This window comes from Ischnura elegans, chromosome 9 (genome assembly GCF_921293095.1).
Source record: "Ischnura elegans chromosome 9, ioIscEleg1.1, whole genome shotgun sequence".
In the NCBI taxonomy this organism is placed as follows: Eukaryota; Metazoa; Arthropoda; class Insecta; order Odonata; family Coenagrionidae; genus Ischnura; species Ischnura elegans.
In genome coordinates, this window is record NC_060254.1 from 26,068,317 (window position 1) to 26,083,925 (window position 15,609).

General features: G+C 37.1%; 1 protein-coding gene across 1 annotated transcript in view; it reads left to right on the top strand.

Annotated features, from left to right (window-relative positions):
• Positions 1-13,032, top strand: part of LOC124165785 (adipokinetic hormone/corazonin-related peptide receptor variant I-like) — a 187,339-nt gene extending 174,307 nt beyond the window's left edge. The window contains exon 4 of the mRNA XM_046543289.1: positions 12,795-13,032. Within this exon, the coding sequence (XP_046399245.1) occupies positions 12,795-13,010 (216 nt within the window). The 3' untranslated portion in view covers positions 13,011-13,032. The remainder of the gene's footprint in view (positions 1-12,794) is intronic.
• The last annotated feature ends 2,577 nt before the right edge of the window (positions 13,033-15,609 follow it).

Below are 15,609 nucleotides of genomic sequence, written 5' to 3' on the forward strand. Positions count from 1 at the left end.
CCGACCCCCCCGACGACGCTCTTTTGGAGAAAACCTTTTTTCTCCCGGAACATTGAAGCCATCCACAGGTGAGTGATTGCTTATTGAGTGCAAGTGTTTTTACGGATCACTGGCTGTCTTTAACAGGCCCATCCTGTGAAGATTCCCGGTTTTTTGTGGAGCAAGAATCCTTAGCGGAGGTCCCTACAGCCCCCACAAAGGATCTTGTTGTGTATGTTTATGTGAGTGATTGTGTGAGTGTGTGTGTTTTTTGGGCTTTCCGGTTGAGAGGCTGGTGTTTGGTCCCTGCGGGGAATTTCTCCCCCTTCCCGCACACCAACGCAGTAAAATGTTTTTGACTTGCAAGGTGGACGAGCAGGGAGAATTATACGGCCAATTGAGAAATTCCTTTTCTCCTTTAGTATTGTGATGAATATTTACTTATTTAAAGTTTCATTTACGATGTTGAAATTGATGAGCACCACGTTTTTGGTTAATTTTATTCCAATATCATTGCCGTAACTTCATGGAAGTTGATACGTCCCTTTCTTAATAGCAACCACGCGATCTTCAAAGGGTTAAAGCGGTCTTTGCGGAGTTTATTCCGCTTAGTTTTTTCCCTGCAATCTGAGGCCAACTTTTGACAGAGAGAGAGAGAGAGAAATTCCTCTCTTTGTGCTGGTTTCCATCTTCAAAAGGAAACGTCAAATTATTCTGGTTTCCCCAAACTCAGTCTTGCTACAATTTACAGAAGAATATAGATCTTTTTTCAACCATCCAAATTTTTGCTTCCTCTGCAAGGTGTTCGATTATCAAAATGCTATTCTTCCAAGCGAGGGCTTTTTGTGACCTTTGCACATTAATGAAGGAGGTTTGGAAGAGTTTCTCAAAACGCATTCCAGGAATCTCTCGTTTGAGTAGTTATCGCTGAAGAGAGAGAAACGGGAATAATAGCGATTTCGAAACGAACATAAATAAGCGGTAGTCAGGTTTATTCCGGGTTTGTTTGATATAAGCCATAAGAGAGCTAAATGGACTCCGTTCTAGAGAGTATGTATCTTTTTCGCTGTGGATGGAGAAGTTTGAGAAGAACTGCGAGAAAGATCAAGCTGCTGAACTTCCTTTCATATCATTGTATTCCATTCATAGTGCCCTCATTATCTCATCCATCTTCATCCACATCATCAGTTCTGATTTTTCTTATACAATCGTTATATGTTTGCGCCCTCCAAGTTTATTCTGATCTTAGGTTTCATCATTTTTTTGACAAGAATATATACTATGACAGCCACTGCTAGGTCTATTGTTGTCCTTCGGCTTCTTCCAAGATCGGGTGATTTTATATTCGTTGTTTTTTATTACTACTGTGCTGATGATAAAGATTCTCGATGACAGATAAGTAATAGTGGGTTTTGATGCAGTTTATTAATAAATATTTGTTAAAATGTTTTAATATCCTTTTTATTTCAAAACTTTAATTGAATTCCACGATCTTGCGCCGGAAAAAGTGAATATTTGTGGGTGAAGCCAAGAATTTTCACCATAGGCCATTTTGATTAGGCTCTGTAGATTGCGAAATAATGCAACTTACTGTCTGTAAAACGATAGCAAGAAACCTGAGTTTGAGGAGCTCCAACGTTTAAACGAGGCAATTTCAATGCAACAAAGAGCATTACAAAGAGAGTTGTTTTTTCTACTCGTACGTTGGATCATGTACTTTAAAAAGCTTCAGATTCATAGTACTTCCTGTACTTAATTATTTATCAAAAAAAGTACCAGTGTTTTGCCCGTAAAATCAAGTTACCAAACTTTTAGCGGTTGGCATTCCCGAATTTTTCGATCCAATAGCTTGGACTTTCGATATAAGAAAGCCAGATCTATTATTGATAATTTGCAGAATACAAATGGTTTATGTCGCGAAAATTAACGGATTTGTTTTAAACAACGCAAATCTCTGCTAACATCGAAACCAATTGCTCTGCCTAGCGTGGCAGCCCAAAACAAACCCAAAGAAAATAAAAAGTCTCTCAAATCTGTGCGTAGTTGCCATATCGTGCATCGTGACGCACAGTACCCTGGCAGTTGATGAATCATCCACTGGTTGCTTCGGCCGAGTCGGTGGCAACCACGCGCCTCTTTTCTCCTCCCTCTCCCATGGCGGAGCTGCTGGTACGCGTGTAGAAACATTTAGATAAATATTAAGCGATATTGACTTTATTAGCGATATTTAATGTAGATGTTATAAATTCTAGTCTTCAATTCTACAGCATACATCGGTACCATTCAATTTTCAATTGATGTATTGGCTTTGAAGTTAGCAAAGATTTGCGTAATTTACAACATATCCATCAATTTTCGTGGTATTAACAATTTGTTTTCTTCAAATTGTCAGTAATACATCTGGCCCTCTTACATCGAAATTCCAAGCCATTGGAACGAAATCTGCAGGAATGCCAAGCGCTTTCATTTTAGGCGCAAAAAAGGAGTACTTTATTTAGAAAAAAATAAGTACAGGAAATACTATGGCGCGGAAATTTTTTTAAGTAAATGATTCAACGTAGAGACAAATTTTCTTTCGTATACTTGTTCTTGCATTGAAATTGATTGGCTCATTTAAACGATAGAGCCCCTCAAACTCACGTGTCTTGCTTTTTTTACAGACAGTAGAAAGTTTTTTATCATCTCGTAGAATTGGCGACAGTGATACAAATCGAAAAATAATGATACGCGAATTTATCCTTTCCTCAATCTATCGCTTACTTCTCAAACAATGCGTTGCGAAAGTTGGAAAATCTTGTCCTTTACGTGCGACAACCAGCGTTCCATTGCACTGTGTTCAGCCGTTGTGCAGTGGCCCAGGATAGTAAAGGGTTTGGCAGGGTAACTGATTGAAACCAAAGTGGATTATATTCTTAGTCTTTGAGGTTGCTAAATACGAATATTTCCTATTTATTGAAGTGATGGTCATGGTGGATGAGGAGAGATAGCTAGAAGTTGTCATACGGAGGAGACAGAAGGTATGGTTGGAGCGAGTGCTGAGCGGAGAGAGGATGTTTAAAAAGTTGATACATGACAGAATGATAGGTAAACGAGAGAGAGGAAGGATATTTAGATAAAATGAAATACAATAGGCCTTATAGTGAATTGAAGAGGGCAGTGCTTGACGGAAAGGGAGGCTCCCAGAATACTTCATTCTACTCAACTTGTATTTTGTTAATATGCATATATAAAATATTATAACATGTATAAATCATAATAAAAATATTTAATAATATTTATATTATATTTTATTATATTATTAGCATTTATTTAATTTAGAATCATACCATGAGGTAAGATTATGGATATACAAGAGTTAAAGGCTTATGACTTATCTTTTTTATGTGAAATTTATCTTTTATTTGACCTAAAGACGTGATCATTGTAGCAAGAAGCGAGTATATAATAATAGGTCATGCAATCATAATTTCATAGGCAATCATAATTTCTAGTCTTATTCGCCGGTATAATCTAATTTTAAGCTCCCTTGCGTAAAAGTAATTGCCCATCCCTCAACAAAAATTACTCCGAATTTTATAAATATTTCGGAAAAAGGCTTATATGGGCTACAGTTTTCCATGCATCATTTGTAGAGAAATAACTTGGATGATTAATAGCAAATACGATTTCTTTTTTTTCTTCCCCAGGCTTACGTTATTCTTGGAATTTTCACTGGTAACATGCTGCATATTCGTGTTTTTTATTATTTTTTTCAATCATTATGGCAGTATATTGATTTATGTAAAAAAAATGGATTTGGCTCGCCTTTATTACTTGAAAAAAGGTTGGAGACATGGGCGCCAAAGGTCATACAGATGAATTCTGGAAACAACTTAAATTCTGAGAAAATAGAGTATGACCGGTTCGGGAGAGGAAATACGCCAAATGGCATGATTGTCTGGTCGAGAGAGCAGAAATAATGATCAATTAGACGCTTTGTTTTTCACCGTAGTAGGCTTTTTAGTACGTACTGTTTAACCTCTAATAAGGTGGAATATTCAGGAAATGAACTTTCTAAGTTCATCAATGCATGGATCAATGAACAGGTAGGATCAGATCAGGTACCATTGTTTTTTTATTTTAATACCCTCTATTCACGTGAAAATACAGATGTGTCGCTAAAATTGAAAAGCAGCGGCGTAGCACTGCTATTCAAGCGTATCGTAAAATTATTACTGGATTACCTAGAGACCGTGGAAGAGGGAAATAAAAAGTATAGAGATTGTGGAAGGTAATTCTAATAACATCAGACTATATGCATATTATTTTTGCAGTGTGACTCAATTAGTCAATCTGAATCCAGTTATTTTTTTCTGCCTCATATTTCGAGCTAGGGAAATGAGGTTTGATTCATTCAATTCATACGATACGTTTCCATAATGTAGTTGCATTTTTGAACTTTATAATTTGATTTAGCGGATTAAAACTTTTTATGCCTGTTTTTTACAGTAAGAGGCATCATTAGTTAAGCAATTCATATCTATTTCATGTGAAACGTTGGTGCAAAGTATTTTAGCCTCGTCTGAAGATAATTTGAATCGGTGAAGACTGATTTGAATTCATGCAGCTGCAGTACTATTTTTTAAATAGATTTTCTGATTACTATGCTCAGCAATTATGAATCTGCACCTTAAAATTCAATTGTTTGCATATCTCTGTCCTCTACATCAAATGATTTGCAGAATGATTTAACTGATTATTGCATGGTTATAATCGTGTTCACCTCTAACGAACAGCGTCCTTTTCAAAAACACATTTTTTTGCAACATAAAGGTTTTTTTTTTAATATTTTATTGACTGGATTTTTTCAGTTTTCATTCATATTTTTTTGAGATATCAAAAATGAATCAAATTGATGGCGCTTGAATCGCTAATAATCCACCGTGAGAAATCCATTCCCATCAAAGTCAAATTTGTCGTGAACAATTTTTTAATTTATTTCTAGTCCAAAGGGCCAACGTTGAGTAATTACAGGCAAGCATTTCCGCTGAAACCTTTTCATTTGATAAACGTATATATATACGTTTATCAAATGAAAAGGTGACTAGAATGACATTTTTATTTTTCACTCACTGAAAACATCATGTACCGTTTACGAATTTCTTCATGCCCTCTTTTCATTGTTTTTTTTATTCAGGCAGTGAATTTTTCTCTTTTTTGTTTAATCATTATTTTAACATAAATGTCGATTGTTTAAGCAAATATCAATCCCTTAGACCCATGAATATCCATTGTTCTCGTTCACTGTCTAAAAAATCTTTTTCCATCCCTATTTTCATTTTTAATCTACACAATTTTTATTAATGCCTTGCATAAATAATGAGGAAAACCCAAACGCACCGTAAAATCAATTCTCATTTAAGTCGAACTTTTCATTCATCATTTAAAATTTTTTTCTGTCACAAAGGGTCAAAGTCAAGTAGTAGCGCCAAAAATTGCAGCTGACACCTCTTAATGTAATAAATTTATATTTATGGGAAGACAATTTTATCTTCTCTTAGTGAGCAATTCAAGAAGAGTTTTAAAATTTAAGCATTTCCTATCTTATGAGTTTCACACTATCAGCATTTTTCCGTCTCAAAATTTGAATCACTGGTTGAATAAAGGTTTAATGGCCATTTGTAGAAAAAAATTACCAATGAATATAAATTGGGATTAGCGAAAAAGAAAACGTAGCTTCACAGTTTCGGGTCGTTCATTGAAAAAATAGCGAGGACTGTTCGCCATCTATCATTTTTCTGCTGAACTATGTACAACAGCAGATTACCACACACAAGTTTAAGAGTTAGAATTGAGTTGTTTCTTCGCCGAATTGATGTCTTTTCCAAAGTTTACGTCTCATTTGCGCTCTTTATATCCATGACATTTTCACCCCGAGATTATCCATCCACTTCATCCATCATTCTTCTGTGGTTTTAGGTGAGATTTAACAAAACAGAGGTGGAAAGCGCATGAAAAAATGACAACGGCCCTACGCTTTCCAAAGTTTCACGCTGATTTTCCTGTTTATTCAAAACCCACGCAACCTTTTGGTCCAGGTTCCGAGGTAATGTTTTCTTTGAAAATCTCCGAGAGAAGGACAGATAGAAGTTGAAATAAAGAGACAGGAACACATGACGATTAAACTGCGTTGAACACTCATAAGTGACTGTTATTAACGCATAAATATAAGCTCTGTATCTATTGTGCACCTCGTGATGTTCTTAGGACATTTTCGGTTTAACTTCGGATTTCTTTCAACGAATAATTTCACTCTCTTCCAAGATGATTGTGTGGGATTCGTGGTGGTGTATTCCGAAAGCACAATTTTTGTATGGATAAAAAAGAACTAAAGGGTACTGGAATCTTATGTTCCTCACGGAGACTTAATTGCTATTTTTTCTTGATAGATACTAAACGACTGTCTCCCTTCCAAAGTTAAGCATCAAATCGATTTTTTTTCTGGTGACTTATGAATTATTATTTCCCTAGCATGTGTGAATTATTAATTGAGTTTACATTTCGGAACAACATAAATGCTAATCGTACCCACAGTATTTTCCAGTTTAATCGATTACTATATCCTGATTTATATGCAATTAACATCTCATAAATGTTCCGCTGGTTGCAGGCAGCACATCGTCAGTATTCCTAAAAGCAGCTGTATAACTCTCATCCAAAATGTGATAATAGATAGCCCACTAAGGCGTTAGAATAAAAAATATTACTCTCTCTAGACATGTTATATTTTGTCTCCTCAACTGACCGCAGAGTGTACGACGTATCAAATAGAAGATCGCTTGAGAGTTCAAATTGTGCTTGTCAAATTCAAATTTTGCTGAGTCTTGTTAAATTGATAAAATGTCCTGAAAAATAAGTCGGTTTTCAAATGATTAGTAAAGTAGAGCTAGGATATTTTTCTTTAGAAACTTTTCCTGTAATTCTTTTTACACATAGTAGATGCTAAGTATGCTTTTAATTTTTTTTATTCCTGTTACCACAAGTGACTAATAGCATAAGCTCAACCTCTTTTAACAGTGTTAGCTCTCCATAAGAACCATTCTTGAACTACTATAAGCCATCACTTGCCTCTTGTACCCTTAATTCACTTGTTTTCGCTAATGGAAGTAATTATCGAGTTTGTTTAGTGCTGAGAGCAAAACTTGTTGAGCTGTTAATGACTTATTGGTGAAAAAAAGGGTAGGTAGCGTGGGAAAGTCAGAGTATACCGGATCTAAGAAATGAATATCTTTTGTGAGTCATTATTGCAGCTGAAAGTTTTATGGCCTACAGTTATAATTACAGAAATGGGCCAATCAAACTTTTCAACGTTGTGGAGGCGAATCTGTGAAATTCCTTCGAAAGTATCACCTATAACGATCTTTAATTTAAGGATTCTAATCTGTTATGCTCGACTACAGAGCTTTCTTTGTGGATTATTTCACTGTTGGATTTCTTTTTGTTAAATTAATTTACTCGAAATCAAATAAAACACATGAAACATTAATGAACTAGCAATGCGAGGAACTAATTCACTAGGAGTGTTAGATGAAAATAAAGGATAAAGCTATATCGAGGTCTTTCTCCATGATAACTCTAAAGATTGGCGAGAAAAAACATTTCGTGTATTTAATAACAGCAGAATCAGCACGTTAGGCAAAGTTTAGAGTTATGAACTTGAAGCGGTGAGCGCGAATCATCTTCCATTATTTCTGCCTCACTTTTCACACAAAAAGTTTGCATATCATGAAGGTATGACGGACTCGTTGCATTGCAAACATTTCCAGGAACGATCCAGAACAAGTTGCGATCTCCGATTGAAAAGCATAAATTTGCATCGCTATGAAGACGAGGGTTGAAGTTCCGGTGAAATTGATATTCAATGTCGCGCGCTGTTGGGACTGTGAAAACTGCGGGATAAAAACTATCGACCTCATGCTCAAATGACGCGACCCCTGCGGGCGGTGGCAAAAAATTCGTAAGGATTAACGAAGAACGCAACTCGATTTACAATAAAAAACTGAAGACTGGAATTCCGCGATTGCTCTGATCAGCTGGGGGCAGACGAACGACGCAGAACGGAAGCCGACATAAGTAACCATAGAAACGGACCGAAAATTCTGATGGAAATAGCGAGTGGAGGGCCAAAAAAACTCTAATGGAAACAGAATTCTCCGAAGTCCTGCGAGGTGTTCTAACAGCATCAGTGACCAAGGCCGAAGTTTTCCTTGCTCTTGAAATCCGGGATGAATGCCTAAACAATTTCAAGAAAAAAACTTCCGCTTATTTATTGTACTGCATCAATGTTTCATAAAAATTGTGGAGTCTAGAATTGCATTTTATTTTGAAGATTAAAATATGTATAGCCTCAAAATATTTCTTATATTTGGTCATTAAAGTTCCTTAATTTACTCTTTAATCGTAAAAGTGTTTAAATATTATTATTAAAGATTTCTACCGATTAAAGTCGATTTCCATGGAGTATTAAAAAAGTATTCTGCCTGCCTCCAGGCTCCTTCATTCACCTGTGACACTTTTCAAAGTTCATTCAGTCCTACTCCCTTTCATTCTATCTACAAATTCTATTCTCTTCCTTCCTCTCCCACGTTTACCCAACATTATACCCTGTATCATCATTTTCAATGACCCCTCCCCGCTAAATACTCAATACTCAATTCGCACCATCTGTCTCCTCTATATCTCATCAATGAGCTGCCTCTCCTGACCCACCATGTCCAGCACTTCCTCGTTTTTTCTTCTTTCCGTCCACTTCACCAGAGGTATATACAAGCCAAACAGAGGTATATAGAGGGTCGAGACTCATACTTCCATGGATTCATCCCTGGATCCACGTCTCGAACGCCTCCAGTCTTCTTTCGTCCATCTCCTTAGTGTCCATGTTTTCGCACTGTATAGCGCTATAGTCTAGATGAGACTCTTCACTTGACTTTTCTTTTAACTCTTATATATTGGCTTTTGCATGCGATCCTTCCACTTTGCTAACGCCTCATTTGCTAACGCAGTTCTCTTCCTGATATTCTTACCTCTGTATCCATGCCCTCTTTTTCCACCCGAAAGCGAATTAACCTTGGCGTATAACGCGACTACCTCTCCTTTCTTCTGAAAATTTTCCATTTCCTCGCACTTTCTTTTCCACCAAGCCTCCCTCACCCTCTTATTTTCATGCCGAAATCGATTATTCATTTGTCTGTACATCCGTTTTCCCTGCTCTGTGCCAACGTTCTTCCGCTTCCGTCTCTCCTCGATTTCTTTTACCGTTTCCTCCATTATTTACGGCTTCCTTAATCTATTACTTTCAACGTAGCCGATTGACTTCTCCCGATACTATTTTTTACTAGTTTTCATCTGTCATCCAATAAATTTGGGTTATTAAATATATATTTTTCATATTTTTTTTGTTTTCGCGACCTGGTCTTGTATTGCGATCATAAATCCTTTTGTTTCAGGGAAGAGTTGCCCATGCCTGAGCCATGCATACGATGCATTTTTATCGATTTCACGGGCCTCAAGGGCATGAAGGTGTTTAGGATCCGTGAAGGGATTTAGCCTGCCATATTGGCATTTTACTGTCTACAGTAACATTGGTTTCACTAATTTGCGTAGAATTTCGTCAGATAGTTTTAACGGTGTCTATTTATTGTCTGCGTCGCAGATTGTTCTCAGGAGATCTGAGATAGATTTCTTGCTAAAAAAATATTTCCGTAGTTGAGAAAGTTGTGAGTTGTGCTGATTCTTGATGTTATTGTTGTTATTATTATTATTTTTTTAAATATTTTCACAGCATTTTGCTGGTTTTAGGCGAGGTACGGGTATCACCAAGTACTCTCGTCTCTTTACTCTGTGGTGAAAATTTTTCTGACAATCCGGCAAGTATTTAAAATTGCTGCTTTTTGCATTGTTATAAACAAGTTTTTCGGCAGTCCAATAGTTTGAAGACCTTGATGGAGTGAATGAGGCACTACTCCTGTGGCGGAGATAATGATAGGTATTATGTGTACTTTATCTGATTTCCACAATCTCTTAATTTCATTTTTAAGTTCTTCATACTTTTCCATTTTGCTGGTGTAGGCTGTAGTGATATTATGCGAATTAGGTACGGCAATGTCTATCAAGTACGTTTCATTGTGAGTTTTATCTTTTACTAATAGATCAGGCCTATTGCTATGGACTGTTTTATCGGTAATAATTGAACGGTCATAATAAATCTTACAGTGGTCGTTTTCAAGGATGGTTTTAGGTGTGTACTTATAATAAGGAACTCCATTTTCTATGAGTTTATACTTTAGAGCTAATTCCTGGTGTATGATGTTGCATATCTGATTGTGGCGGTGCAGATAGTCTTTTTGGGGTAGGTTAGTGCATCCACTTGTGATGTGCTGTATCGTCTCAGAGGCATTATCACATTTTCTCCTTCTGTCATCCAATAAATTTGGGTTTTTAGTTATATATATTTTTTATATATTTTTTATACATATTTTCCTTTTTCCCTCTTTCTATCTTACAAGGATTGTTCACAGTGAACGGACCAAGTCAAGTTCAACTGTGTTTTGTTATTACTTCCGGTATTATTCTATTGAAAGGAACCGTCGGACAATATGACAGGTGTCCAGGATGACTGATTTTTGTATTTTTGGTAGAGTTTTCTCCAAGTTTAGCTTTTTTAGCTGATGTAGAACTTCGCACGGTGCGATTCCTGTTGTTGTTATCACTATTGGGCATATATCTACCGACTTCATCTTCCACAAGGCTTTGATCTCTGCTGCAAGTTCTGCATATTTGTTAATTTTGGTAGATTGTGCTTTCTGTACATTATGGTTTAAGGGAATTGTCACGTCTATGAGGGTAGTGTGCCGTTTTATTTTGTCTATTATTATTACTATTATTATTTGAGTCTATGCACTTTCTCAGCTGATTAAAACCAGCTGGAAATATTCACCTATCCCAAGTTCAATTTAGGATTAGGCTCGGATGCTAAGGAAGAGATTCACCCTATCCTACACTGTCCGATCATGCCCGACCCAGGAATCTTCTCACGATCTGGCAGGTCTGTAGTAAAACAGCTTTTTGCCCGAGGTTAATCAGTTGTTTTTTAATTCCCAGGTCTTCGACTTCTTTTTTGAATCTTTTAGACAAGACTCCCTCCGCAGAGATTATCAGTGGGTGTATGCTGACGTCTTTCAACTTCCGAATATTTTTATTATTATTATTATTATTTTTACAATTAAATTTTAAAATTAAAATCTACTCTTTATTTAGATTTTATGGGAATTATGATCCCAGGGCAATTATTTTTCCCAGTCCTATGAATCATAGGCCTCTTCAGTTAACAAGTCACCTCTTAGTTAACATCATCTCTTAGTTAACAAGGTATTCGGAATAGACTATATATAGAAATAATCCGATTGTTACATAGGGTTTAATTCCTAGTCGAAACTTTTCAGTGTTACATGCATTCAAATGGAGAGCACTAGTCTTAGGTCCTTTTGAGGATGTCAGGATGCGAAATATCTTGTCTTCATTAGGAGTTGTATAACCGTTATTCCATTTTATGTACCAACACTTTTTTTGGCATTACCAGCGATTCGCCAAGTTCGAAATAAAACAACTTGGAAATCGCCTCTCCGATCGTCTTTCAAATGTGATAGGATCTTCTTCACGTAAAGCAAAGCTCATGAACAGCTCGCAGCAATGAGCAGTAGGAAAATTAGGGGCAGGAAGGATTTATTTTACAAAAAAAGGCTGTTATGGGTTGTTGAGTGACATTGGTGGGCTATTTTTTACGGCTTTTTCGTTGCCAAAGAAAACTTTCTCAATGAATGCCAGAGCCTAAAAATACAAGCCAAACAGAGGTATATAGAAGGTCGAGACTCCTACTTCCAAGGAACCAGTTTCATTCACGATCGATGCTCCGATAGGAGTTGAATACCTCAACACGGCTGGCAATTCCGTTTTGTATGTAGGACGCTACAATGGCACGCCACGTACTCAGATTCCTCTCAGTTCCATGCCTTTGTCAGCCTCGGTGGCGGCGGGGTAACGTCCTCGTCTGCAAATCAAGAGGTCGTGTCTTCGAGTCCTGCCTTGATAGGTTGCACATACCAGTTCATGGTTGTTCGTGCACGTTTAGATTGTTAATATGTTGAAAACCCCGATATATAACGCCATAAAGAGCTATTTTTAGTGGTATGGGAATAAAAATAAATAAAATTTAGTTCCCCCATTCTCTAAAAAATAAACTTATTAACAGTTTTAGCAATTTTTCGGCATTAATCTGGAGGTAATCGAATATATGCATGTAATTAAAAAATACGGGAAAATTTTCACGAATTCGTTATTTGAATAATTTATTTAAAAATTTACAAGCAAAATTTAGCGTCAAATTTCCCTGTGGATGTGTTACAAATTATGTATCTCATTCCCGAGTATTTATTATTTCTTTGAAATCGCATTCTGTGAAAATTATGTCCGAATTGCTATATTATTTAAGTCTTCTTGCATGTAATTTACCACCTGAGTTATATATGCGTGAGCTTTTTTCGGTCCTGAGTGGAGGAAAACATGTGGATTTGAAGTTACCAATTACAAAAGCGGTAAAAAAAACATGGGTTCCAGTATAGATAATTCTAATCGTCAGATGATGTCTGATTCATCAAGCTGATTGATCTGGCGATTACAATGGAAATTATTTGCACCACAATTTTAGCTTTTGAGATTCTCTCACTGTGGCTTTCTATTGCTTTTTATCGTTTTGATGTTTTTTTTCATTTTCCTTTCAGGTGGCCATATTCCATGTGGAGCGGCACCCGAATTTCACGTGGTTCGAGCAATGTGTCACGTTCAATTCCTTCCCGTCCAATGAATACGAGCTGACCTACTCCCTCTTCGGAATGGTCATGATGTACGGCTTGCCTCTGGTCATCATCACATTCTCATACATCTCCATCCTTGCCGAGATATTCCGAAGGTCAAGAGATTCCGGGTCAGGTGAGTGACAGCACAACGCCATCTCTAAACACAAACACCTCTCTGACCACCACTTCTGCCGCTTTGGTTCCCCGTGATGAGGACAATATTTGTTTGCTAAGCGGTTGTCATGGCTCTGCAGCATCAACACGCTATAGCGCATGTGCTCACGTAGTTTATAGTTTCATAGCAAGGTATCAGTTAGCTATCTGAGACGCAGTCAAGCACACAGGCGCCAACACCACGATAATGATGTCAAGTATAGCAAAGCTACACCCAAAGCTGCAAAATATCCAAAAGAGAACTTTAATATATTTTTATGAACTTATAAATAAATTACTGGTCTCTATAATACATTATTTATTTAAGCATATAGCAGAAAAGTTAAACTTCGATAAATAAGATGGTCAATAAAGCCATTGATATTGTATCCTGTGTCTTCTTAATTTATTTTAGGTCAAAGTTGAACAAATTTAGCTAAAAACCTCGATTTTTTCTGAAAATTGCCAACTTTATCCTCGTGCAGTGGTTTCATGAATATTTATTGACAAAACTGTTACAGCATCTTAATTAACACTTCTTTAATTTGGAGGGTTTTGGCAGATTTTGTTTCATCATTAACCAAAGACATATAACAAAATGGCGGAGCCTGTTTTCAGCCAATTTTTACATTAACGTAGAGAAAAAGTAAATACTTCCGCCCAGTGGCCTTAACCACGCCATTAATATGAAGCTTCTACATTGTGAATCTGAAGTAAAATTCTGCACCAACTTGCAACCCCGAATTTTACACCGTTTTTTCGAGCGTGGGGTGACTCCGGTTCTGGCCGGCGGCGGCGAAGAGTGCGGCGACGGGGCAAGCGCGTGATTGCGACTTTCACTTTAATATCTGTATAACATATACGAGCCTTGTCGGCAGATCTTTAAAATAGGTATGGTGGGCTGGGAAGAGGAGGAAATGGACCATGGACGGCTCTTGCCTAGAAAGAGAGAGTTTTTTTGTTAGTAAAAGTGTTCAAGATGTTAACGTGAAGGCACATGAAAGAAAAAATCTGGCAAGTTAGGCAAAATTGTTTTGAGAATATGTATGAGAAGTTTCAACTTTCTAGCTCAAAAAAATTGCTTTTGAGGTACTGGCCAGCTTTTTTCGATTCTAGCCCACTGTGTGTCGTTCCCAATTGTGCGGCCTATGGGGTATCGGGAGAACGATTCCTTTTCTGTTTACTTTCCATACTCTTTCCTTGATAAACAAAACTTTTGTGAAGTTTCCATTCAGTCCTTTTAGGGTACGATATCGTTCACTGATTCCTGGTGTTCTACTCCCACGTTTTGTTCGTGAAAATAATTTCATGGATTGTATGCTGCCAGTGTTTTTTCAAATGTCACCGATGGGGAAAATGACCGTCCTTTCCGGATGTTCAGTTCGAAATTTGATAACGCGATGTTAAAAATTAAAGAGAGAACTTCAATACTATGGCGGAATGGACCCATATTACACGTTCGTCATCGAATTTTATCGTTGATTTCTTTAGAAATTACGTGACATGTTGTGTCTGTACTAATATTTAGCTGATATGGAAAAATATTTTTTTCTTTGACAATGGATAATTAAATAATTGATAATACACCTTGATGGACAGCTGTGGGTCATTTTGACCGATAAACATTCTTTGCATCGGCCACTCGTTTTTTTCCGTATTTTTCTTCAAAATATAGCTGATTTTTATTTGTATCTACGAGGAACGTTTTATGTCAACCTCCGATGGGCCTTGTTTGCACGGCTTTAAGTTGGCATTGCACGGCAGGTGATCGAAAATTTCCCATTGCAACTGCTCTAAGAGCAGTTTTGTTGCATCAGCACCATGATGACAGGCGTTGTCATGGATCAGAACACTTCCAGAAGTCAGCATGTCTCTTCTTTTGCTTTGAATGGGAATGGGCATAATGTTTCACACTGTTTTACACTATAGCCACAGTTCATTAAACAAATTCTCTTTTATCGGTATGAAGGTCAAGGCATGCCAATGCTGAAGACGTTCGGCGAGTTTTCTGGATGCCGCTCCGCAATTCACACTTGGCGGGAGAACCAATTGAGTCAGTGTAGTTAATGAGATTGCTAATAGCCTTAAACTAACAGCCCACGGTCAGAAATGACTTTTTTGTGCATGCGACTAACGTTGAAATAAAAAAACTGTCGTAGGTAAAAGAACTTTTTATTTTATGGAAAGAGAATAAGAAACGATAGGAGTAAGGTAGAAATTACCAATACGGTAACTCAGTCAAAGAGAGGCCCACTAAACGAAAGATATATATACAGCGGCAACTTAAAGAATATAAATAAGGGAACCATTTTCAGAACTTACTTTTGGAGCATGCCTCTTTGTGGCAGTGCAGACATAGAGGATGACAATGATGGAGAAATCAAGTTGAAATGAATCAATAAGACAGGAATTGGAGCAATTTAGGAGGGAAGCTTTCTAAATGTGGTCAAAAGAAAAATTATCAGGATCAAATAGATCAGACAAGTAAGTGAAGAGGAAGTCCTTAGAAGAGTCGGAGAGAAGAGAAGCCCCATGGAAAACTTGTTAAGAAGATGGAACTACCTTATTGGTGATATCTTGAGACGTG